This window comes from Eptatretus burgeri, chromosome 16, assembly GCF_056783735.1.
Source record: "Eptatretus burgeri isolate ZD-2024b chromosome 16, Ebu_testis_v1, whole genome shotgun sequence".
NCBI lineage: Eukaryota > Metazoa > Chordata > Myxini > Myxiniformes > Myxinidae > Eptatretus > Eptatretus burgeri.
Window position 1 is genome coordinate 53,293,714 of NC_140976.1, and position 25,747 is coordinate 53,319,460.

General features: G+C 44.3%; 1 protein-coding gene across 1 annotated transcript in view; it reads right to left on the reverse strand.

Moving 5' to 3' along the window:
* ATRX (ATRX chromatin remodeler) overlaps window positions 1-25,747 on the reverse strand; it is a 536,186-nt gene that overhangs the window by 97,626 nt on the left and 412,813 nt on the right. Inside the window, exons 12-15 of the mRNA XM_085859788.1 lie at window positions 8,761-9,075; window positions 3,955-4,093; window positions 3,641-3,743; window positions 3,325-3,507 (exon numbers count right to left, since the gene is read on the reverse strand). Of these exons, the coding sequence (XP_085715914.1) occupies window positions 3,325-3,507; window positions 3,641-3,743; window positions 3,955-4,093; window positions 8,761-9,075 (740 nt within the window). The remainder of the gene's footprint in view (window positions 1-3,324; window positions 3,508-3,640; window positions 3,744-3,954; window positions 4,094-8,760; window positions 9,076-25,747) is intronic.

The window sequence follows — 25,747 nt, forward strand, 5'->3', positions numbered from 1 at the left end:
TCTGACCAATCTGTTCATGTACTTCTATGAACGCGATATTTCAAAAACCATTGCATATTTAGCTTTCGTATTGCAGATATCTATTCATCATGACATTATCTCAACCTGATTAGATCACGACTGTGATTGGCGGAATTATGTTGCCATGGCAACCATCTCGGTAACCTGGGTTATATATTTAGCTTTAATATCCCTCATACCACCTGAAAGGCCGGGGACCGAGAGTATCAACTCCTTGTTTATATTCACCATCTCTTTGCCCTTTGCCATTTTGACCCAATTATCAATGTATTCTCCAGATTCTCAAAATAAAGGTTTGTTGAAAATTTGATGACAAAAGCTCAAATTAGACCCTGGACAAGGACGAACTTACAGATACACACACAATTGTAAAACCTCATTTCCCACCTCACTGGTGGAACAACAACATACAATGACAAATTAATGAAACTAAAGGCATGTAAGCAACCATCCATGTTAACCTATATATTATAAATAAATAAATAAAAACAGCCTGAGGGTGCCCCGACGAATACATTCTCAGAGATGTTTGAATGGCCCTCGTACATAAGAAGCTGATGTCTGGTGTTGGCTTAATGGCTAGAGTGGTGGGCTTGGGATCCGAGGGTCCTGAGCTCAAATCCAACTTGGCTGTTCAATTAATACCAGGTGGGGTTGACTCAGCCCGTCATCCTTCCGAGGTAGGCAAAACGAGTGCCAGCATGCTGGTATACTGTGTCGGAGTGGCGACCTGTCCAGGATTGTGTCCAATAGCCCAGGAGATTGCTTAGGCAGCACCAACGCTTTGCACAGAGTATGGTCCCAATGGATGGATAAGAAGCTGGAAGATGAACGTCTGTCATATCCAAATCGCTTTACGACGATTCTCAATTTTGCAACAGTTTACATTTTATTAGTTCTCTGTTCTAGATCAGTATAATTTGCAATACCTTGAGCTGTTAGTGACGCTCCATCACCCTCAGATATTTCTCCTTCTCACTGAATATTTCATCAACTTAAATCTCAACCCTGCCTCCTGATGCTGTGACCAATTTTTTAAATCCACACGCTGCGTTGATTTTTCCATTGTCGCCTAATGTCTTTTATACATCGTGTGCAAACTCTCCCCATAAAAAAATAATGTGTTCATGGCAGAGGATTTAAATGGGGGCGGGGCTGGTGGAAATCAAGTTGGAGTGCTGCCTTGCAAGCAAACATTCCTCAATTTTCCCAGCCACCAAAATGCAGTCCGCTGAAGTTTCAAGCAGATTAATAAGCTTGGCACGTCGGTAAAGTGAAGGTTGATACAATATTTGCAAAGCATCATTTTCATTGCTGGGTAGCATGCCTCAAGGCGTGCTTGCTCCCACCATGTGACCATTTGTCCATCTCACACTTGCAAACAATCAGTTGTAATTTTCATGATCACTTTCAAACCACTGCAGGATCGGTGAGGTTTGCTTACGAAAGTAAATTTGCCGCATATTGCTGGTTTAAATGGAAAGGAATATACTGAAATCCTTTCCCAATGGTTGTGGGTCCTTCTTCTCCCTCTTCCTCTCCCCGACCCATATTCCTCTCCAAACCTTCCTCCCACTCCTCCTCACCCTCAACTCCCCTCCTCAATTTATTCATCCATCTGCTTGTTTGGATTTCGTCGTTTCTTCGTCACCTCAAAGCAGGCATGCTACCTATGTTACGTACGTGCTAGCTCCTCAATGTCATCAAAAACAGCTGGCATACCAGCCGAAACGTTTGAGGCACTCTGCTTGCAGGCATATCGTCACGTCCATCATCAGTAGGCAGGGTGACTCATGCGATGCTTAAAACATCTCAGACGATACCTCCGGCTGTTCTTAACGTGGGTGGAAACAATATATTTTAACCTAATCACCAAACACTCTCATTTTTTATCCTTGGATCATCTAGCAGCCTGCTCTTCCACTAGCGTGGATGTTGCTCACAAAGAAAAACCTGCCACAATGACACATGCCAAATGAATTTCAAGAAATCAGAAGAACAAACAAACAAATAAATAAACGGGCGGTAAACGGTCGGACACAGGAAAATTGGCCATTTTCATGTACTTGCGCAAGAAAGAAAATCTCATTATCTGAGCTTGTAAATTTCCTGTCGAATGGTTAAAGATCCTACACGAAAGCAGAAAAACATGAACCAAACTGTCCAGGAAACCGATGCAGCACCGCAGCCATTTTTACACCAAATAATCCTGTCACACTCATGACAAATCACCAGGAAGTGCCGCTGGTATGGAACCAAGAAGCAGATTAACAAAGAACCCATACATCTACGACTCCACATCATGTCTCACATTTTATAGTATACGTGTTATCACGCCGAATCTTTACACTTCCTGTCGCTTGGAAACTGCCATGAGTTGGGAATTTGTCTTGGTTAGAACACCAAGGTTATATCAAGGTGTGAGTCCGTTATATTTATTTCCCAAGTTAAGCAAACCAATAAGCTTATGGATGTGTCATAAGTAGCTTTGTGTGATAAATGTTGTTCCCCCCCAGTACAGCAAGTCGTTAAATGTCGTGGGCGCGTTCCAAGAACCTGCGACATTATACGAGAGGACATTATTCGGATACGATTTTCCCATATACTTAGCGCTCTAATTGGGGTGTGAATTGCCGGGGAAATTTTTTTGTTCACCCTAAATTAACCGAACCTTCATTCAAGTACATATTAGAGACGAAAACGAAGCAAATCAATACAGCACACGAATGAAATAACATGTACAACGATGGATAATTCAGTGGTGCCGGTTGAGAGAGTCGGGAACACAGAGAGGGAGAGGCAGCTACTACCGTGCTTCGGTGGAACGTCTGAGCCAGCAAAGCGACATGCTGGTACTCCCTCATACCCGACATCTAATTTGAGGTTTGAGCAGTCATCGTGCCGGACGGAGGGTGCTTTCCGTGTGGATGCTAATCTCCCCAAACCCAATGTGTCCTTTAACGGACGATTAATAACTAAAAAAAAAAACATTTGTGATCAGGGCAACTCAAATCACTCGGAGACCAAGTGACTTGATGTGCGTATTTAATAAGTAAACAGGGAGGGAGAACAAAGGACACAAAAGCATTTATTTACAAAGATACGCACGGGTATCGGACGAACGGAAGTACACGGCACCTCAAAATTTTTAACGGTGTTACATCGGACGAGCGTGACTTAAATTGACGATTGTCCCATCATGTGTTAATGACGTTCTATCGAAACGACGCAAATACACTCGATGCCGATTGGAAACTCACAGAACACCTTTTGTCCCCAATGCAGAAATAAAATTTCACTCACCTCTCTCAACTTCTCTCTTTCCTTCTCTCTGTCTGCGACACGTTTGCGGCGCTCTTCTTCTTCTTTCAGCGCTTGCTGCGTCACTCCTCGAAGTTTGTCATCCTTGATGATCTTCCGGATTTTCTTTCGTCCCTTACTGGGTGACGTCTGATCATCGTCACTACCTTCAGATTCTTTTTCTGACTGTTGACAGAAAAAAAAAAAAACAGAAAGAAAGAAAGAATAACTGGGTGAGCATGAATTGTACCAGACTCGTTATCGACGATTTAAAATCGAGACGAAGTTAAACATCAAGCATTCAGCTGTGAACTCCAACCTTATCAGAACCCGATGAAGAATCCTGAACCTTGATCCTCCTCCTCTTCTTCTTCTTTCCCTTGTAACTCCGCTGTTTCTTATTTTCTGCCTTCTTATTTGACCTATAACAGAGAGAACTTGCATTATATGTTGAAAGATCGCCCGACTTTCAATGACCAATTCCGACCATTTTCACTCGTGACTCTCATTTTATTTCGTTCTGCGCTTCTGCTGCTCTTATTCGGTTCATATCAACTGCACTCATTCAAGCCTCCCTGCTGTTAAAAAAAATTGGTGAACGCTACAAAAGAACACGTCAAGGAGATGCAAAACCTGGTATGATAAGATTTCTTCTTCCCGTCTTCTTCCGATGAGGATCCGTTCTCCTCGAGCTCCGATTTTTGCACCGAATCCCCATCAGACTCGCTGTCGCAGTCGCTCTCAGCTTCACTTTCCACATCGTTGCTGCTCTCTTTAGGATGCCAAAGGTAACACAAGAGTATGATCACAGCTGATGTAAATCTGGAAATCAAAGATGGGAAACCACCCCCTCCCCCAACCCCAACTCCACATACAAGACAAAACAAAAAAAGTAACAAAAAGGTAAAAAAAAAGTATGCTCGGCACCAAATTAATTCCAAATTCCCTGCAGGAGGTGAATAATCACAATATGGATAAACAAACAAACAAACAAAAATGATGACAGCCCTATTTATTCACAGAGTGGTGTACCCAGATTCTGAGCCACTCTATCCTACACAGATAATGATGGGTGCAGGAGACCAAGTGCACCAAATAGTTGTCACCTTGCAGTTAGTCTGACAAACTATCCAAAATAAATTACCCAAACAAACCTTCAACCACTGCATCCAATGCTTTTTAGCCTCAAAAGTTTGTTCAGGTCAAAGCACGAACCACCCACGTAGATAAACAATTATTTTTAATGGAGGTTGAAACCTTTTCTTGTGAAAGGTTTTCCTCATGGAAAGCAAACCCAACTGAGGGTAATCTCAGTTCCTTCCATAAAGCTCGGAACAAGTGTGTGTCTACCCTCAGGAGAGCCAGAAAACAACATCTTTCGAAGCTCAAGTCTGAATTTTCAAACCTCTCTCTCCCTCCTCCAAATCCTGGTGGCATCTAATCAAATGTGTTTCTGGCGTATGTTCCTCTCCATCCCCTCCCTTACCTCAAATGGCCGCACTGCTGATACCGCACGTTAAAAAGGCTGAATGCCTAAACTTGGTGTTTGCATCGAAATCTTGTGTCCAAAACCCATCATTTTCTGTACCCACCTTACCCAGTCACACCCAACTGTTCATGGACTGTGTCCTTTTCTTCTGACAAAGTGGAGAGCTTGCTGTCAAACCTCGACTCTGATTTTGCAACAGGTCCAGACGGCATCAGCCCACGTGTCCTAAAATTCTGCTCCTCTGCTCTTGCTCACCCTCTCTGATCTATGCACTCTCTCTGATCTATGCACCCTCTCATTTTCTCAAGGTCATCTGTCATCTGCTTGGAAATCAGCAAACATTACTGCCCTGCATAAAAAGGTGCAAAAACAGATCCCTGCAACGACAGACCAATCAGCGTTCTCCCAATCATCAGCAAGGTTATGGAATCCATCAGCACTTCAGACATTAAATGCTTCCTCTTCTCCAATGGCCTGAGTTCCTCATCATCAATTTGGTTTCAGACCAGGTCACTCTACCCTGGATATGCTGCTTCTGCTCTCCCAACAATGGATGGAGGTACTCAATGCCGGACATGAAATAGGAGCCATATCCCAAGACATATTGCGTGCTTTTGACACGGTCTGGCACCCTGCCCTGTTCACCAAACTCTCTTCTTGTGGTACCCAAGGCCATCTCCACTCATGGCTCGCAGACTTCCTCTCCTGTCGCAGTCAACGTGTGGCCCTAAATGGAGTTCTCTCATCCCCTCTTCCTGTCCAGACTGGAGTTCCTCAAGGCAGTGTTCTGAGCCCTGTTATTTTTCTGGTTTTCATCAATGATCTCTCCGACTCTCTGGAAAATCATCCTAATCTCTTTGCTGATGACTCCACCCTCTGCCGTACCATCTGTCATCCCTCAGACCGGCAAGCAGCAGCTTCTTCGCTCACTGCAGATCTGGGTAAAATCACAAACTGGTCCAATGCGTGGAACATGTCTTTCAATCCAGACAAATCTCACACCCTCATTTTGTCTCTCCGAAAGGACCATTTGGAAAACTCCCACATCTACTTTCTCAACAATCCTCTGGAAGAATTCCTTTCTTTAAAGCTTCTGGGTTTCATGATCTGCCATGATCTTTCCTGGGAAAGTCACATTTCCAACCTGGCCTCCAAAGCCAGTCCCTGACTGGGCATCCTCCGTCATGCAAAGTCCTTCCTCGGCCCACCTGAGCTCCTGACCACATACAAAGCTTTCCTCCGCAGCCTGATGGAGTACTGCCCTCCCATCTGGGCTGGTGCTCCTGCCTCCCACCTTACTCGGCTTCACGCTGTGGAAACCAAGGCATTTTGGATCATTGGCATCTCCCACTATGAGGCTGAGTCTTTGGGCCTCTCACTCTCTCACCGCAGGCAGGTCGGTAGTCTTTGTCTTCTAACGTCTCCTCTCCGGTCTTGCCCCCCCCCCTACTCTGTCTGCGATTTGACTCCACATTTCTGCAGGGCACTCAAGGTCCACCAACAACCCCCTTCTGGCAAAACTAACAAAATCACGAATCAATGCTCACCTTCACTCTTTCATTCCTCTTTTTCCCCGCCTTTGGAATAAACTCCCTCACTCTGTTCAATCCCATTCTTCCCTCCTGGCGTTCAAAACAGTGTTCACCACCACCTCTTATCGGCCCCCCCCCATCCAAATCCTCGATCTTTTCTACCCCCGTTAATCCACCCCAAACCTACCTCCTTCAAATTCCCTGCTTTCCTTCCTGAAAGTCCCTGTAATGTCCATCTTGTATACCCCGTGTTCCCTGCCACATCCCTCTCCCTTCCACAGATCTCCTAATGTCTCTGCTCCCCACTGTTTTGTCCTTCCCACTCCCACCCCTCTTGTTTCATGCCCCCTTGTTGTGCGTTGTGTGTTAGCTCTCATACGAGCCTCGACAAGGTATACAAAAAAAAGGTTAAAGTGTACCGACTTCGATACGTAATGTGAAACATCAAAACGATTGAAAGAGAAAAGGTAAAATAAAAATATTGGCCAAGGAAGTCAATCTCAATTTGCACCTCAAGCAGCACAGAACCAAGGCCATTATTTTGGGACTGTTATCCTTATACTGCCGTCAAACGGGACTGTTATCTTATTAATTAAAACCAAATCACAGTGCAGGTAATCACAATCACCTCTTTTCAAATAGAGTGCAAGCAATATTACTCAATCCTCTCAAGGACGTGAAATGTGCAACAACTCCTGCTGTTGGATTTATCACCAAAATCAGAACACATCAAATGAAAAGATGCAAGCAAACAACCAAACATACATATATACAGTGGGGAGAACAAGTATTTGATACACTGCCGATTTTGCAGCTTTTCCCACTTACAAAGCACTTAGAGGTCTGTAATTTTTATCATAGGTACACCAGCTGTGAAAGACGGAATCTAAAACAAAAATCCTGAAAATCACATTGTATGATTTTAAAATAATTAATTTGCATTTTATTGCATGAAATAAGTATTTGATCACCGACCAACCAGTAAGAATTCCGGCTCTCACAGACCTGTTAGTTTTGTCTTTAAGAAGCCCTCCCATTCTCCACTCATTACCTGTATTAACTGCACCTGTTTGAACTCGTTATCTGCATAAAAGACAGCTGTCCACACTCAATCAATCAGACTCCAACCTCTCCACAAAGGGAAAGACCAGAGAGCTGTCTCAGGACATCAAGGACAAAATTGTAGGCTTGCACAAGGCTGGGAGGGGCTACAGGACAATAGGCAAGCAGCTTGGTGAGAAGGCAACAACTGTTGGCACAATTATTAGAAAATGGAAGAAGTTCAAGATAACAGTCAATCTCCCTCGGTCTGGGGCTCCATGCAAGATCTCACCTCGTGGAGCCTCAATGATGATGAGAAAGGTGAGGGATCAGCCGAGAACTACACGACAGGACCTGGTCAATGACCTGAAGAGAGCTGGGACCACAGTATCAAAGAAAACCATAAGTAACACACTACGCCGTCATGGATTAAAATCCTGCAGCGCACGCCAGGTCCCTCTGCTCAAGCTAGCACATGTCCAGGCCCGTCTGAAGTTTGCCAATGACCATCTGGATGATCCAGCGGAGGAATGGGAGAAGGTTATGTGGTCTGATGAGGCAAAAAGAGCTTTTTGGTTTAAACTCCACTCACCATGTTTGGAGGAAGAAGAAGGATGAGTACAACCCCAAGAACACCATCCCAACCATGAAGCATGGAGGTGGAAACATCATTCTTTGGGGATGCTTTTCTGCAAAGGGGACAGGACGACTGCACCGTATTGAGGGGAGGATGGATGGGGCCATGTATCGCGAGATCTTGGCCAACAACCTCCTTCGCTCAACAACAGCATTGAAGATGGGACGTGACTGGGTCTTCCAGCATGACAACGACCCGAAACACACAGCTAGGGCAACTAAGGAATGGCTCCGTAAGAAGCATCTCAAGGTCCTGGAGTGGCCTAGCCAGTCTCGAGACCTGAACCCAATAGAAAAATCTTTGGAGGGAGCTGAAAGTCTGTGTTACCCAGCGACAGCCCTGAAACCTGAAGGATCTGTAGAAGATCTGTATGGAGGAGTGAGCCAAAATCCCTGCTGCAGTCTGTGCAAACCTGGTGAAGAACTACAGGAAACGTCTGATCTCTGTAATTGCAAACAAAGGTTTCTGTACCAAATATTAAGTTCTGTTTTTCTGATGTTTCAAATACTTATTTCATGCAATAAAATGCAAATTAATTATTTTAAAATCATACAATGTGATTTTCAGTATTTTTGTTTTAGATTCCGTCTTTCACAGCTGGTGTACCTATGATAAAAATACAGATCTCTATGTGCTTTGTAAGTGGGAAACCTGCAAAATCGGCAGTGTATCAAATACTTGTTCTCCCCACTGTACATACATACATACATACCACAAAATAAATGCAGAATCACTTTTACCTGCTTCGCTGGTGCTTTGTTGATTTACTTTGCCTTTTTGCTTGCCTTTTTTGTCTCCATCTTCATCTTCTTCTTCTTCTTCTTCTTCTTTGACTCCATGTTTCTTCTTTTTCTTCTTCTTCAGCTTGGCTTTGCCTTTGTCAGAATCACTCTCGGTCAATTTCCGTCGCAGAAGATGATGCCGGTAGCGAGACTTCCGGCCCACCTCAAACTCCGAATCTGACCCATCGTCGTCGTCATCTTCATCTTCTTCTCTTTCATCATCATCATCAGGAGCGTCTTGTCCTTTTCTTTTCTTGCCCGACTGCTTTCCATCTGTTTCCACAGAGAATGACGTAAAAAAGAAAGTTAGTGACACACACACACACACACACACACACACACACACACACACACACACACACACACACACACACACACACACACACACACACACACACACACACACCTATGATCAGTTTCCTGATACCACAAGATGCTAACATTTTTTACTGGGTGCAAACTCAGCACCGTGGGTGTGAGCACCATCCAGACGTGCAATTCGCTCCGGAGTTGGGAGTGCAAGTTAGTAATCCCTGTTGCAATTCTCGAGCGATGCAAAAATTGAGCAGTTCAAAAGCACAAGGCCGTATCGGCAGCCTTCAATTCTATTATGGGGTAGGGGACGGGAGGGGGATGGAAATCGTGACGAATCCATCTCAATATTTTCATCGTGCTACCATTTATATTCAAATAGCCTGGGAAAGTGCATGTGCAGGAAGAAAGAAAAAAATGCCGTGCAAAATGAGACTTTTTCTCATTTCCTTTCAAAAATAGAAAAAAAGAAGAGAAGAAAAAGGTTACAGATAATGCTGATAGAATGAAAAAACGAAAAGAAAAGAAAGTATGATGGCCCTGCTGGGAATCCATGCAGATGGAATACATTGATGGGTGGGCTCAGAGTATTTCTTTTCTTTTTAACATTGCCCTCTCAAAGCAGACAAAGAAAACAGAGATAAAAAAAATGACTTCTGAAAAGATATGGAAAAGCAATAAAACAAATACAAATGCAGTTTATAAAAGGGAACAGGTTGGCAAAGTGTAAACATCACGAGTGCATGTTGGAAATGCAAACTTCTGAAATCAAGGCGAGTCTGGGAGGTCGGTGGTTCAAACCCCAGCTGAGTCGTACCAAAGATTTTTGAAACGGTACGTGCTGCCTCCTTGCTTGACACTCAGCATGTACTTGAAAAGGATAAGAGCACGGACAAACAACCATAGGTTGGTCATAATAGCGCAGGTTCGATGGAATGAATGGCCTCCTCCTGCGTTGAAGTTCCTTGCAAGGTAACTTAAATTTACTAATCATGACTTTCCTGCATCAGAATGAAAAACTAGTCTTCCTCATGAAGGCGAGTGTCGATCTGGGTCGACAGACGGGTAAAAAACAAACAAGTGGATGGAACGAACCACATGTTAATCGGAGGATGATAAGTTCTGTGGGAAGTAAGGAGAAGCAAGGAGAAGCTGACGATCCGGGTTTTAGCTTTTCGTTGCAACCAAAAGAAGGTGCGTTTCGTTCTCTTTTGCTCAGACGAAGTGCAAACGCCTGAAAACACTCATGAGCCTACCCATTGCTGTTTATAAATCGGAAATACACATGTCACACATGCGTGACATATGTCATATATTATAAGTCACACATGTGTGACAACAACAAAAATACAACTTTTTCTCCCCAATCTGACTGCAACAATTTAAACTTTAAAATTAACATTGTCGTCGTCCATGTTAGTACACAGACTGAGCATGCTGTAACATGACTATTAATTTGTTCGATCAACCTTATTAATGTGTATTCATTAGTTTCCATTTTGTCTTTTCAAAAACAGTGCCAGTGATTCAAAAATATATAACTATTAACGCCTTGCGGAAACAATGGACTCCTGCAATTGCCTCAATTGTCTTTTAATGATATAGCACTCTTCCAAGCAATTTGATTGTTTATCAGAGGATAAAGGTTGAGAAATGTAACTGATTGGCCATAGAATGTCTTTCAAAAATAAATGAAAGCAGAGTTGCCGATTCCAGATTTTCCCTTATTATGGCGTCGTCAGGACGACATACTGCCAAATCGTAGAGACGTGCACGCACACGTTGGGTGACCCGATCAAAATCGGGTTATTTAGACTTAAGTAAACCATCAAGAATATTGATGTTTAAAGCTGTAGCAAATATTAACTCTGGAGTGCAGCATGGAAATGATGGGCCAAATGGCCTCATTGCCATTATCCATAGCTTTATTGATTAATTGATTGATTATTTGGATATTTAATGACCACTTTTGTGCACATTAAGGCTAAATTGCATCAATCAATATGAAAAAAAAATTCACTATACATTCCCCATGATCATATGTATGAAGTTTCACCTCGATCTGCAATATGGTTCTTGAGAAGATGATTATGTACGTATATATTGTTGTGGGCCGGGGGTCGGGTGAGAAGACCACAAGGGGGGAAGCTATTTCGGCTCCCACCAGACTCCCCAGAATTGTAGGCCGTCACATACGGATAATTCCGTGACGCGGCGGGTCACTTAACCGACCGTGGACGCCAATAACTCAACCGCGTGACCTAGGGTCCTCCCATCTATGGATTAATCGGGTTACCTAATTAATCACGTGATTTAATTACCGGGGAACACGCCCTCGGTACGCCTTGTCCGAACCGGATCATTATACCGGATCGGTTCAGTTTAACGGATCGGATGCAGCCGAGCGACACTACCAAGGACGTACCGGCTAAAAGGAACAGATCGTTGGGAATAAAGTCCTGGCTAAGCTAGGATTCGGACGATGCTGGAACAATGAAAGAAACCACAAAAACGAGCTGGGAACATTTCTAATAATAATTTATTAACAATGGGCGAGGAATGCTATGTGGTACGATCAAGATTTATTGGGGTGTGTTGTGCAGAGATAGGGGGAAGAGCAGGCCCGTCGCTAGGGGGGCATTTGGGTGCAATGACCCCCCATGGCGCATCTGGTGCCCCCCCCCCCCACTTGTACGCCACCCATGTATGCCCTGTTGCACCCTGTGAACAACTTAGTGTTTAACGACGATCGGCCACTGTGAACTCCTTGCTGTTTAAGAGTTCACCTGTGTGAACTAAAACCCCTATTCCAGATGTTCAACGTGGTGAATAATAAGGCCTTCTTGGATAACCTGTTCTTTAATAATATCCTTCTTTGAATAACAGTCAAGAAATAAGTGTGCGCTTCCCAGCGCATCTCCAAAAGCAATTGGCAAGACAATACAGTCCAAGACCACAAGATAATAACGCAAGCACCAACACCAGCAGCCAAGACGACAGACAGCAGCAAGACCTCGTGTCGAATGTCAATGTTGTACGTGGTTATATATATATATATATATATATATATATATATATATATATGTATATATATATGTATATATATATGTATATATATATATATGTATATATATATGTATATATATATATATATATATATATATGTATATATATATGTATATATATATATATATATATATATATATATGTATATATATGTATATATATATGTATGTATATATATGTATATATATATATATGTATATATATATGTATATATATATATATATATATATATATATATATATATATATATATATATATATATATATATATATATATATATATATGTATATATATGTGTATATATATATATATATATATATATATATATATATATATATATATATATATGTCGGGATTGTATGTACTCTAACAGCAACCAAACATGTCTACTAGTGTTTGGTTAAAACTCTTTAGTTTCACTGGAAAGAGGGAAAGGATAAATCTTCCCAATGTTTATCTGTGCACTGTCAAGAAACTTGTTTTGACATTGTTACAACACAGCTGGCCTTGTCGACCGTTTGAATGACCTTGCTAATCGGGCAGCTGAGCTACCTGGAATCTGTTGGACTACTGCCCAGAGCTGTTAAGGCCTAAACAACATGTAGGAGGCTACCTTTTAAAATTCTTTAAGGAATCAAGGGTGTTGTTTCTGCACTTTCTGTGCTCTCTTATCAGCAGTACTGACAGGAGAATGCAATAAATTAATGGATGGTAATAAATCCTCTTTGACACACAGTCATTCAAAGGTCGCAGTAAACTGAATATAAGGCAGTGCCGAAAGACAGCTCACCAGAGGATTAGGCTGGGTGGACTATTGTGTTCAAAGCCTGTTTTCTCCATATGCATATGTCTGATGTGAAATAAAACCTTCTCTCCCAAGATCGGTGATGAACAAAGCTTGACCTTAATCGCTGTGGACCTCACCTGGATCTCAACAATTGGCGTAGTCGGCGAGGGGGCAAGCCAGATCGAGGAGGAGCTCGAGAACCCTGGTGAGACAAAGGAGGAAAGAGCCGGCCAGCTTAAGGAAAAGGTAAGAAAGCTGCCTCCTTTCTCACACTGGGGATACTCGTTGCTCTCTGAGATCTGTCCTTGCCCTTTCAAAACGAACCAGGGGAGAAGGAGGTTTATTTGCACATCGGAAAGGGGTACCCGGGAAGGTAAGGGCCCATTGGAAGGTTGAGGGGAACCCCAGGACACTCCTTTGGGAGACCGTGGGGGAGACCCAAGAATACGCCAGGGCCAGGATCCGAACGGGAGATTGAGAGGAGGGGAAGGTGTGAAAACCCCGTTGGGAGGGTGAGGGAGCGGGAAGTGTGCATTGGGAGTGTGAAGAAACACCCCAGGCGGAGAACACTAACCCGGCCCAAGAAAACTCTAGGAAGGATCAGTGAAATAAGGAAATATGGGAAATAAGACGTCAAAATCAATAGGGGATAAAGATGCCCCACCCCGAATACAGCTGCGGGATTAATGTATGAAAAATATGGACCTAAGTCATGCACTCAATTGGCATTGTGGGAAAGGTGGACAAAAGGGGATCCACACCCATTCCCAAAATGGGGTTCTCTAAGATCAGAAATCGTCTATAACCTATCAAGCCGGCTAGAACATCGAATGAATGATAAAGTAAAACCTGAGCCAGACATGCGAGCGTATATGTGGGAGGAGGAAGTCCTACAGGTAAATGAGGTGGCTAGAAAATTAGTGGAACAAAAAGTCGAGAAAATGGGAGCACGAAATAATAAAAACAGGTTCGAGTCCTGTAGAAATGAGGGAACAGGTTGGAATCCTGTACCATAAAGGGGAGGGTTAAAGGCCCGTCCATAAGAGAGAAGGCTAAAGGCGATTGAGTAGAGCGGGACTTTGATCTTGCACATTAAAGAGAGGAAAGAAAGCTATCAGGCGGTATGCAAGAAAGGGGGATTTTGATCCCGTGATAAAAGGAGACAAGACTAAAGCTTTAGGCTGGTGACAAGTTAAGAACATAAGATGGGGAATAACTCTGCAAAGAACATAGAGTTACCCAAAGGAACAACACTTAAAGTTACCGGTGAAAGTGGAAAACACTGGAGAGCGTTTGCAGCGTGGCTAACGGAGTCACAAAGTGAGACAGGACGTAAGCGATTCGATTCAGAGGGAATCTTGAACCAACGGGAAAAGAACACAGAGTTAATGAGCCAGGAGAAGGGCTGTTTGTAGAGTTACCTGTTTGGATGTATTTGTGAATACAATGTGGTGGGGAAGGTTGAGTTTTGTGTTAGACGTAAGATGAGTGTTCCAACCTGGAACTTGTATGTGTGGAACAACTTGTATGTTTGTATGGAGATAATGATTGGTCATCATCGTTAATGTGAAGACTTTGGACGAGGTGAATTGCGCACACTAAATCCGGAGGAAGGACGATGATGACCGATTCTGCACGTGTTGTTAATTCAGTGATGGGCAAATGTCATTTTGAGGGTGTGTGTGTGTGTATGTGTGTGTGTGTGTGTGTGTGTGTGTGTGTGTGTGTGTGTGTGTGTGTGTGTGTGTGTGTGTGTGTGTGTGTGTGTGCGTGTGTATGTATGTGTGTGTGCGTGTGTGTGCGTGTGTGTGTGAGTGAACTCGATAGGGAATTGAATAATTAAAACCACTTCAGCAGACAGTTTGGGGATTATGTGTGAGAATTCCCTACAGTACTCGTGCTGTGTGTGGGATGTTAAATGGACCAATGTTCGGGTTTTCTCATGGTCCGATAAACTCTGTATGCTGTTTTGGCTTTGAACACTGTACGTGATAAATGGATGGTCTCCACGGAGCATCATTTTGATTTCAAATTCAAATTCAGTTCTGTTTCCACTTTGTATGTTTCGTAAGGCTGATCGACGTTACGGGTTCGTTTTAACGTCAGTTTCAATTCTGGTTTCATTGTTGGGGTCATTAAGCATGTTTTATACTTGATTTTCGTAAATCTGAAGAAAAAAAAAACTTATTTTATGGGGTTTTGCGAGTCACGTGACGTGCCGTCGAATTTAACAGGCGCGGCGAAAGCACGAAATCGTCCCATCGAAGGACAGCTTATCGTGAGGGTTTACGAGATGGATTAGCACATGTTACAAAGTTTGGAGACGCCCTTCATAGGATTCTGTAAAATTCCGATTTAAAACGAACGTATTTGAGATGTCGTCAAATATTTGTTACGCGAGTTTGATCGTAAAAACCAACGCGCTGAGAAGACGTATTGCTCATGTGAGTGCGTGATGACGTAATCACGCATGGGCCCAGCGCGCTTTGTCAAACTTGAAAGTGCAATTAACACCCTGCTGTGAATGTGCCTGCTTGTCGGAGAATGTACGAGAATTTCTCGAGGCGGCTGATTTTGAATATGGTGGACAAACTAGATTTTAAAGAGATAGCTTTGTGGTAAAATTAATTAATAAGGACATTAACGTTAACGTTTCAAAGCATCGCTCGATTTTTTTGTTTCGGGGCGAGTGCACGCGCTATCGAAACATGGAAGCGACAATGCTTTGAAACAAGGCTGTAATATATATGTTTGTTCCGGTTGTTGTTGTTGTTGTTGATTGGGCTTCGTGACCGGAAAATAAAAAAAATAAAAAAAAAAGACGCGGAAGAGGCGCAGGACCGAGGGATTTAGGATGGATGGAAAGGGGGATTTTAAATGCTTTGAACAAGGAAGGGATTTTATTTAATGTGGGTTTATCTTTTAGCCGCGTCTCGCGTGGTGAATGCCGGCTCTAAGAGAGCTCCGCGTTGTTCTTCTTATTATTCTTCTTCTGGTGAAGACAAAACCTTTAGGACGTGGCTCTTGGACACATTTGTCCTTGTTTACATGTCAGACATCCAAGAACAAGGACGTTTGGTAGGCTACGCAAGAAGCGGACAGAAAAGCATGTCTGTTGTCTTTATATGAGCCTCTATCTGTCAGGATAAATTCATTGGATTTGGGAAGCATAAGTGGAATTAAAGGGATGTAGAGGAATGGTTGCTTAGCAACGACATCGATCTGGAAGGAATGGAATTGGCTTTGCACTGCACTCACTGTCTACTACGATGAAACAGGGCAGGATTATGAATACGTGGACAAAGCACATAGAGATTACACCGTCAAACGCTCTCTGATGACAACCAACCGATGGATCGGGAAGGAAGGAGCGGCGGTGGAGGTGAAACAAGCCGCCAGAGAGCGCGAACTAATGAAGCACAGAGAAGGACTAACACCGCACATCTCAATGGCAGTTAGTAATGAACATAGTGCAGGGGAGTTAGGAAGAATGGTGAACAGATTGAGATGCGCCCCAGAACCACAAGATGGGGCAACGAACACCAGAACACTTTACAGGCAGTCAGACAAGGAGATGGATGGAAGGTATGCTTGCCTGATCAAAATCTACAGTAGTGTACAGTAAGGTCTCTGGCCTTCACATCCACTCACCACGCACCCAGAGCAACTTCCAGTCCTGCAAGCTCTAGTCATGGTGGGAGCCTCGTACGGAGGTATCATTTAAAAATAATCTTTTGCACAAATACTTGTCATTATGTTGCAGTTGACTGCAGTGTTCAGTGCAGTGGTATGCTGTAAACCTTGTAGTAACGGAGACAGTGACAGAACCTTTGACGACACAACATGCAACTCCTGGTACTGACACTACTCCTTTGTAGGGGGGACCTATCACTAGGCAACACACTAACACACTCAAGCCAAAGAAACCGTATACACCTCCGTGGCAAAGGGGGACGTCAGAAAATGCAGAAAAGACAGAAGTGGCTTGGCAGAACAAAACGCAAGACAAAACCCAGCGGGGGCACTTTGCACAAATAGGATTCATATGGGGTCAACACGCATCTCTAATTACCCAAGTTCCATGGGCCCCTAAAGAACCCTTTTGGAGTACAGTTGTGAAATCTTGTGAAAATACAGTAACCTCCCAGAGAAGAACACATTTCACTTATAGGTGTTTTCACCTATAAGGCTTGAAGCTCTCACTAGCGATCGAGTGGAACGCAAGGAGGGTTACGCAGGGTGGAGATCTATATTTCATGACTGGGGAGACTGGTTACTGTGCCTGGTAGGGGCAGCAATCCTAATCATCATGGGAATCATTTTTGGAGTATTTCTGATCAAACGTCTCATTTCCATTTGTCTAAAGAAATGCTGTGAAGCCTCACCCCTCACCCAGGCCATCATAATAATTAACAGCGAACTCAGGGAGGAAGACCCCGAGGACCTCAATATGGGGCCACAACACAACCCGACCCCCACCAGCTGAGGAGCCAACAAGGTGTTCTGGCGGAGGGGCGCCCTGGGGAAGACTCTTCCAGGTATTACTGATTACTCAACGAACTTTCAAGTGAAAAGGTAAGCCAAACATGGACTCACGCATCTCACTACACACGAAGATACAGGAAGTTGTAACAAGAAAGAAAGGAAATCTACAAGTAAAATGCTGATGGAGGTTTATGATAGATGTGGCAGTGTTTTGACTAGCATATGCATAATCGTGGAAAATGGACAATACCAGATAGTGAAGGCATGTATGGAAAATACTTGTATGACCCTTATATGTAAATATGCATCTCATGAGACTTTTGTCTTCTAGCGCAAGTTGAGAAAGGAGCTTACACCATGCCTTGAGCGCTCACAGTGCTGCTCACCCATTAATACATTTGCATATTGTAAATATTATTGTTGTAATTAGTGTCAAGTATAATTGCCTAAATAATAATGTTACTGTTAATATTGTATAGACTTGTAGTGCCTTTAATATTGTGTGGACTTATATTACTGATGGTTTTCAAGGTAATTGCCCAAAAGGCCATTGGAAAGTGTTTTTCAGGATGGACAACAAAGCCCAGTACCCAGCTAGTACAGACGGAGATGGCCCCGGTGAACACCGCTGGACTGCTGCCATCCTCAAACCTCCCTGCACTTACACCTACCCCCCCCACTCCAATACTATGTACCCCACCCATGTCACCCCAACCCATGAACAATGAAACATATTGTAACCTTGCAGTAGTCGCCGATCCATTACTTTGGCTTCCTCCGAGTGATGAACAATTGCTTCAACTCACATTGGACGAATGTCTTTCGTTGCTTGCACCAATTGAAGGGCTAGGTAGAAATACCATTTGATTTGCCTTGTTGGTAATTGCTGGCAAGTTGTGCCTTCATTATACTCTGGCTTGTAGTTTATCAAATATTATTTTGCTTTGTTCATAAAGAACATTACATTTATATACTTTAACACTGCCTTACTTGTTGTTCATGAAGTCCATTAAGCGGCAATATATATATATATATATATATATATATATATATATATATAATCAAATATTTAATGGAACGTATATTCCTGTATAACTTCATTCTTGTTTAGCCATGAGCAATTCTTGTACGAACAGCTTTTGGGAGTGCTTGGTTTCCTTATATTCTATGTTTAAATGTTGCGATATTTCCCGATTTCCCTTGTTGAAGACTTGGGGTGTTAGTGGACCGGTTGGAAAGTGGGTAGGAACCCCCTTTTGGGCTAGGGGGCGCAGCTGGAACTCCCGATCGTTTTGGACCATCTGGAGCTAAACCTAAGGATGGCCACCCACTGGAGGTTGCTGTCTGCTGACCTGCCGGCCTGCGGATGCTCCTTTTCTTCATTTGTAGTTTCTTTTGCAAATGTTTCAAAGAAACAAGAGGAGGGAAATGTCGGGGATTGTATGTACTCTAACAGCAACCAAACATGTCTACTAGTGTTTGGTTAAAACTCTTTAGTTTCAATTGGAAAGAGGGAAAGGATAAATCTTCCCAATGTTTATCTGTGCACTGTCAAGAAACTTGTTTTGACATTGTTACAACACAGCTGGCCTTGTCGACCGTTTGAATGACCTTGCTAATCGGGCAGCTGAGCTACCTGGAATCTGTTGGACTACTGCCCAGAGCTGTTAAGGCCTAAACAACATGTAGGAGGCTACCTTTTAAAATTCTTTAAGGAATCAAGGGTGTTGTTTCTGCACTTTCTGTGCTCTCTTATCAGCAGTACTGACAGGAGAATGCAATAAATTAATGGATGGTAATAAATCCTCTTTGACACACAGTCATTCAAAGGTCGCAGTAAACTGAATATAAGGCAGTGCCGAAAGACAGCTCACCAGAGGATTAGGCTGGGTGGACTATTGTGTTCAAAGCCTGTTTTCTCCATATGCATATGTCTGATGTGAAATAAAACCTTCTCTCCCAAGATCGGTGATGAACAAAGCTTGACCTTAATCGCTGTGGACCTCACCTGGATCTCAACATATATATATGTGTATATATATATATATATGTATATATATATATATATATATATATATATATATATATATATATATATATATATATATATATATATATATATATATATATATATCGTGGATCATTTAGTTTTAAGGAATAGCCAATCAGCGTATTCCATATGGAGACCCTATTGAGCAGGTTACCTGATTGGTTGTAAGTTAGGTATAAATGTAATATAGTCATAATATGATAATATGATTAAGGAAAAAAAAAAATAAGAAAAAGACGTGGATGATGGATATACGAAAATGGCTCAGAAAAGGAAAAAATGGAAGCGACGAAAATAAAGAAGATGATGAAAGACATGTTGTGGGAGGAGGAGGAGGAGGAGGAGGAGGAGGAGGAGGAGGAGGACGAGGAGGAGGAGGAGACGATCATGTCGATGAAGTACCGACAGAAGCTGGCCAACCTAGCAACGTCAGCCCTGCGGCTGGAGCCCCAGCGCAGGCAGCCGAGTTGCCACGCTCGGCGGCGGCCTCGGGGTCGGGTGTGACTGTCAAGCCGCTTCCCGATGATCTTGGAAGTGAGAGACCGAATCAAGTTGTTCTACAGCGGTACCCTGGCCATCTGTTTGAGAACAAGAGTCGCTCGTTTGTGTCCTCGTGGTACCAGACTAATGAATGGCTGGAATACCGTGTGCAGACAGATGCAGCATTCTGCTATCCATGTAGGAAGTTTAACACTGCACGCGGCCCAGTGGACTCTACTTTCACAGTGCGAGGCTACCGGAATTGGAAACATGCCATTGAGAAAGGCAGGGGGTTTCACAAACACGCAACTTCAAAGGAACATTTAACATGTGTTTTGAGGTGGAAGGAGAATGAGAGGCGAATCGATTGTGGTAAAGAGATTTTCACACTCCTCAATGCTGACCAGCTAAATAGAAACCAGTACTATGTGTCTGCTCTTATAGATGTTGTGGGATTTCTCGCCGAAAATCAGATACCTTTTAGAGGGAGCCTTGATAATTTTGAGGATATGTCAGACGGGCACAGTGGGCTCTTTCTCTCGCTTTTAAACTACACACTCAAAAAAGACACCGAGCTAGCCGAAATAATACAGCATATCCCACGAAACGCAAGCTATACTAGTCCGGAAATGCAGAATGAACTGATCTGCACATTGAGTAATGTTGTGACGGATGCCATTGTGGAAGAAGTAGGCACATCATGGTTTACCATCAAGGTGGATGGGACGAGGGACCCCACTGAATGTGAGAACATATCAATCATCATTCGCTTTGTATCGGCATCAAATGAAGCAACAGAGCGTCTACTCACAATAGCTACAGCCGACGCTGGAGATGCAAAAACATTGACACACCTAATAATTGCAGAGCTGACAAAACAGGACTTGACACGTCAAAAATATTAAGTCAGGTGTACGACGGGGCTTCGGTAATGGCTGGGAAGCACGGTGGGGTGGGAAAGTTGTTGCAAGAGATATTGGAAAGAGAAATCCCCTATGTGCACTGCTTAAATCACCAACTCCATCTGGTAGTTATCCACGCACTGGCAGCAGAGAAAGCTGTCACTGATTTCCTTGGGGTTTGTTGTTGCCTGTACAAATTCTTCAGAAAGCCCACTGTTGCTGCACAGTATAAAGGTGAGCGGTTAAAACGACTTCTTGATCAAAGGTGGATGGGACATTTAGCCACCGATTCTGTGATCATAGGATCTTTTAAGGATATCACATCCTTACTGTCGGAGATTGATGCAGAGCGCACCTACGGTGCAGAGATGAGGATGGAGGTTATTGGGCTTTTGCGGGAAGTCTCTGGGCCTGCCTTCATGTTCATTGCTATCTTTGTACAAAAACTGCTGATGTTGTTAGATGGCCCTAACAGATTCTTGCAGGCAGAGGACATGGACTTGGTAACGGGGTTGGAACTGGTGGCGAGTGCTACAGAGTGCGTGAAGAAACTCCGCTCTGAGGATGAGTTCACTGATCTGTGGAACAAGGCCAACGATGCTCACACTTCTACATCTGCACCACCAAAACGGAGACGCACAATGCATAAGAACTTGGAACAGTTTGTAGTTTTGGAGACGACAGGACAAAACAACGACAATGACAAGACGGAACTGCAGAGGGTTTTTTACAGCACAATTGACACTGTGCTTGGAGAGATCGCTCAGCGCTTCAGTGAGCGCAACACACAACTCGCCCGTTCACTCGCTGCCTTGAATCCCGAAAATGGCACGTTTTTGGATCCCCACTTGTTCCAGCACATCATGACATTAACAAAGTCAACAATCAGTGAAACAGAGTGTGTGGTTGCAAAGCAGTTTATTCGCTCACAGACAGAAAAGCAGCCAAACGAGAGATGGACAACACAAAAACTCCTCTCAACATACCACAAAACGCTGGAAGCCATGCCAAGTGTAGTGACTGATATGAGACTTGGACTAACATTTGGTGCGTCCACTGCCATGTGTGAAAACTCATTCTCAACAAAGAGGAATGTCTTCACTGACCATCGATGGTCCATGCGCCATGCACGCAAGGCACAACTGGTACAGCTGGCCTTCGAGAAAGACCTCACACGTAAATGCCTGAATGAATGGAAGGAGAAGGTCCTCAGAAGATTCCACACCGAGACACGTCGCCTGCAGCTCTTCTGACAGCGAGTACAGTGGTATAAAAACTATACGAGGAGTTCAGATTGTGTGTGTGACTGCTGGTGATGCGTGTGTGGTTGTGGTTGCAGTGTGGTTGTGGTCAGCACCCGCCGTGGTCGGCTGCTTTGTACTTCTGATGTTTAAGTTAAATGTTGTTTGGTGCTTTGCATATCCCATATCTCGTGCTTTGTGCATAACCTTACCTCTGTGTAATTGACTGCTTTAAATGCGGACCTTGTGGTATCTTCAGGCTGGTCGTATTTGCTGTTGATAGTTTAACGTGATGATCGCAGGTCATAGCCTACTGTATATTATTTCAAAGTGCACTGATTCTGGTGCCAACCTCCCCCGTTTAGTCATTGTATCTCTGGTATATTAATTTTCTAATGCCAATTCTTCACAACACCTTGTATAAATGCACCTGAATTGGTGCCAATTGTCTAATCATTGAATATTTGCATTGTGAATGTGCCAGTTTGTTGCGGCTCTCCTGCATTCGAATAATTTTAGGCCAAAAACATCGGAACATATTAAATCTAGCTGAGATCAATTTGGTTAGTATGCGACGGCAACCTCAGTGTAGATGTGTCAATGCTGCATGAATACAATAGTATACCGGGTTATCAAAAATATTAAATATAATAATTGTGCCCCCCCCCCCCATCCAGTTCATATGCCCCCTTTAATACTGAGCCCTGGCTACGGGCCTGGGGGAGAGGTGTGGTGCAGCAAATAAACAAGCAACTTACAAAAGCAGACAACGCGAAAATAATAACAATAATAATGATAACAATAACGATCTGCTGCAGTCTTACTTGAGCAGACAGGCACCTGGACACATACATACACGCACACACACACACAGACACAGAAAACCCGATGAAGAGGGAGTATTGAAACAAGAAGGGGAGAGGAGTTGAGGCTACGATCTTGGTACCTTTGTACCTGATTGTATGACGCACCACCAATACGTTTCGGGGGGGGGGGGGGGGGATGTTCCGTGTTGCCGGCACACGACAGCTGGCGCGTCGTCTCTGGCTTCAGCAGCGTGTGTCGAGACCATGTTCGTGAAGGAGGGGCTTGAGTGGAGAGGGGGCGGAGTCCAGAGAGCATGGATGGAGTGGTAGGTGGGACTAGGTAGGCGGGTGGGGTCGTCGTGTGGGCAGTGACGAGGAGGCGGAGTCCAGGCAGCAGGAGGTGGGTCGTGGCGATGTCAACAAGGGTGAGGCGAGAGAGAGAGAAAGGCGGAGGGACCACGCCGACATTTATAGGACTTGCAGCGTGGGGCGGGGGGGGCACCCCAAAGCGAAGCGTCATCACCTGAATCGGGCGCTCTGATTGGCCCCGACCCCTCACACGGCCCGCTAACTTTGGCCGGAAACCGCACCACTTCCTTTCCGGCAAGGTCATCTCAGACAGCGAAAATATTCCGCTCCGAACCCACGACATAACACGAATCACCCACACCGAAATTGGCGTGCAAATCATCCCGCAAACCCCCGGGCCATGCCCTGGCGACCGACCGAGGGTCCCGCATGCCCGCTCGGGCATCCGACCAGCGCTGATCAATGTGCTGCTCCGCGCACGCCAAGGTGGCCCACACAGCACAACATTCCCCTGCTCGATCGCAGCTTCGCTGGCCATAGAGACGAGAAGAGGTTTACCATCCGTGGGGAATCCGCTGCAACCCGCGAGGGCCGAAGGTACCTTGTTATGGATAAATCCATGCATGTTTCGCGCAGTACGCGCGGATCCCGCCATTGCCCACGTGGTCAGTGCTCGTGTTTGCCCGGTTCTGCTGGCATGTGCACGGGGCGAACACCGATATGTGTCAGATATTGAGAAAATACGATACAAAGTCGTGAGCAGTGCATTCGTGCCCTGCTTTGTACGATAACAAAGTCACGAGCAGCGTACATGTCTGCCTTCGAGCACATTCCATACAGTGCGCGTGGTTAGGCTATTACGCACGTAGCCAGCGCTCACGTCTGCACGACTCTGCTCGTGTGTGCACGGGACGAACACCAATATGTATCAGATATTTGGTTGAAAAGGAACGTGCCACTTTTACTTAACACACTTGCATCCCGCCCAACGTGGCGTGGAGTCGTTTTTATCAGCCTCCGTACGCGTTTCGTGCAGCGTGGGCGTCGTGCTGGCTGGGTGTCCTGTGGTGTGAAAAACACGATTTGAGCAGCCTCTTAAGAGTTGTTCATTCGTATGCCTTTTTAATGCAACCGGCAATCTTCCCCAGATCATCGGAAGCTCGAGTCGATAATCTGAACTGCCAAGTGCACTGAACGACTCGCCGCACACGTGGGGTTGAGGGCTCGCTTGGGAACGGGGCTCTGCGCTGTTAATGCTCGCGCGTCATCGTTTCCTGGCAGCAGCGCCACACACGCTGGCCTCCACGAGGACCCATCTCACAGCGAAGGCACATGTGGCTCAGATTTACCTTAGCAGGAACAATCAGAAAAGAAGAGTCGGGACGAAATGAAGAAAAAATGATGTAAGCAAACCGAGCTATGAGATCATCGCAACGCACGCCCCTGTTGTCCCTCTAGACAAAAGGGAAGTGACTATCTGCACGTATATTAATGGAATAACTGTCTTGGGACCACTATCTGTTGGATGCATGTAGTTCCGAGAACTGCAACAATATTTTCAATCCAATATGGCAGCCAGACAACGTGACCGATAATGTCATAAATTTACTTCTTCACTCACATTGGGTTGGAGATCAGATGCATGAAGTTTCAGATTTTTCGGAACAAGGATTTTGAGTTAACTAATTGTGGCTGGAATACCGCTTCACCGACATCATTATCACCCTATATACCAGGTGGGGAGTTGATGACATATGCCAAGTTTCAATTTTTGTTCTTTCAGCGGTTTTAATTTTTTCTTTAAATATACACAATATCGAGGCTCGTATAAGGACTAACCCACAGAATGTATAACAAGGGAAGCAGAAGACAAGAGGGCGGGAGAGGAAAGGACAAGGAACAGAGACATGAGATCTGTGGAAGGGAGAGGGATGAGGTGGGGTACACTGGGTAAACAAGATGGACACTGCAGGGACTTTCAGGAAGAAAAGCAGGGAATTTGAATGAGGTGGCTTTGGGGTGGATTAACGGGGGTAGAAAAGATTGTGGTTTTGGATGGGGGGAAGATAAGAGGTGGTGGTGAACAGCTGTTTTGAAGATTTGGAGGGACGAATGGGATTGAAGAGAGTGTGGGATTTTATTCCAAAGGCAGGAAAACAGAGGAAGGAAAGAGTGAAGGTGAGCAGTGGTTCTTGATCTTGGTAGTTTTACCAGAACGGGGTTGTTGGAGGACTTTGAACGCCCTGCGGAAAGCAAAGCAGAGGGGGGCGAGCAAAGCAGAGGGGGGCGAGGCCGGAGTGGAGACGGTACAAGACAGAAAGACCACCGACCTGCCTGCTGTGAGAGAGTGAGAGACCCAAAGACTCAGTCACATCGCGGGAGATACCAATGATCCTAAATGCCTTGGTTTCCACAGCGTGAAAAAGTCGTCCGTGTAATTTTCACGTTTCAGAGAATATGTCCAATTTTTTCCTTCAATCCAATATGGCTGCCAAACCATGTGACCT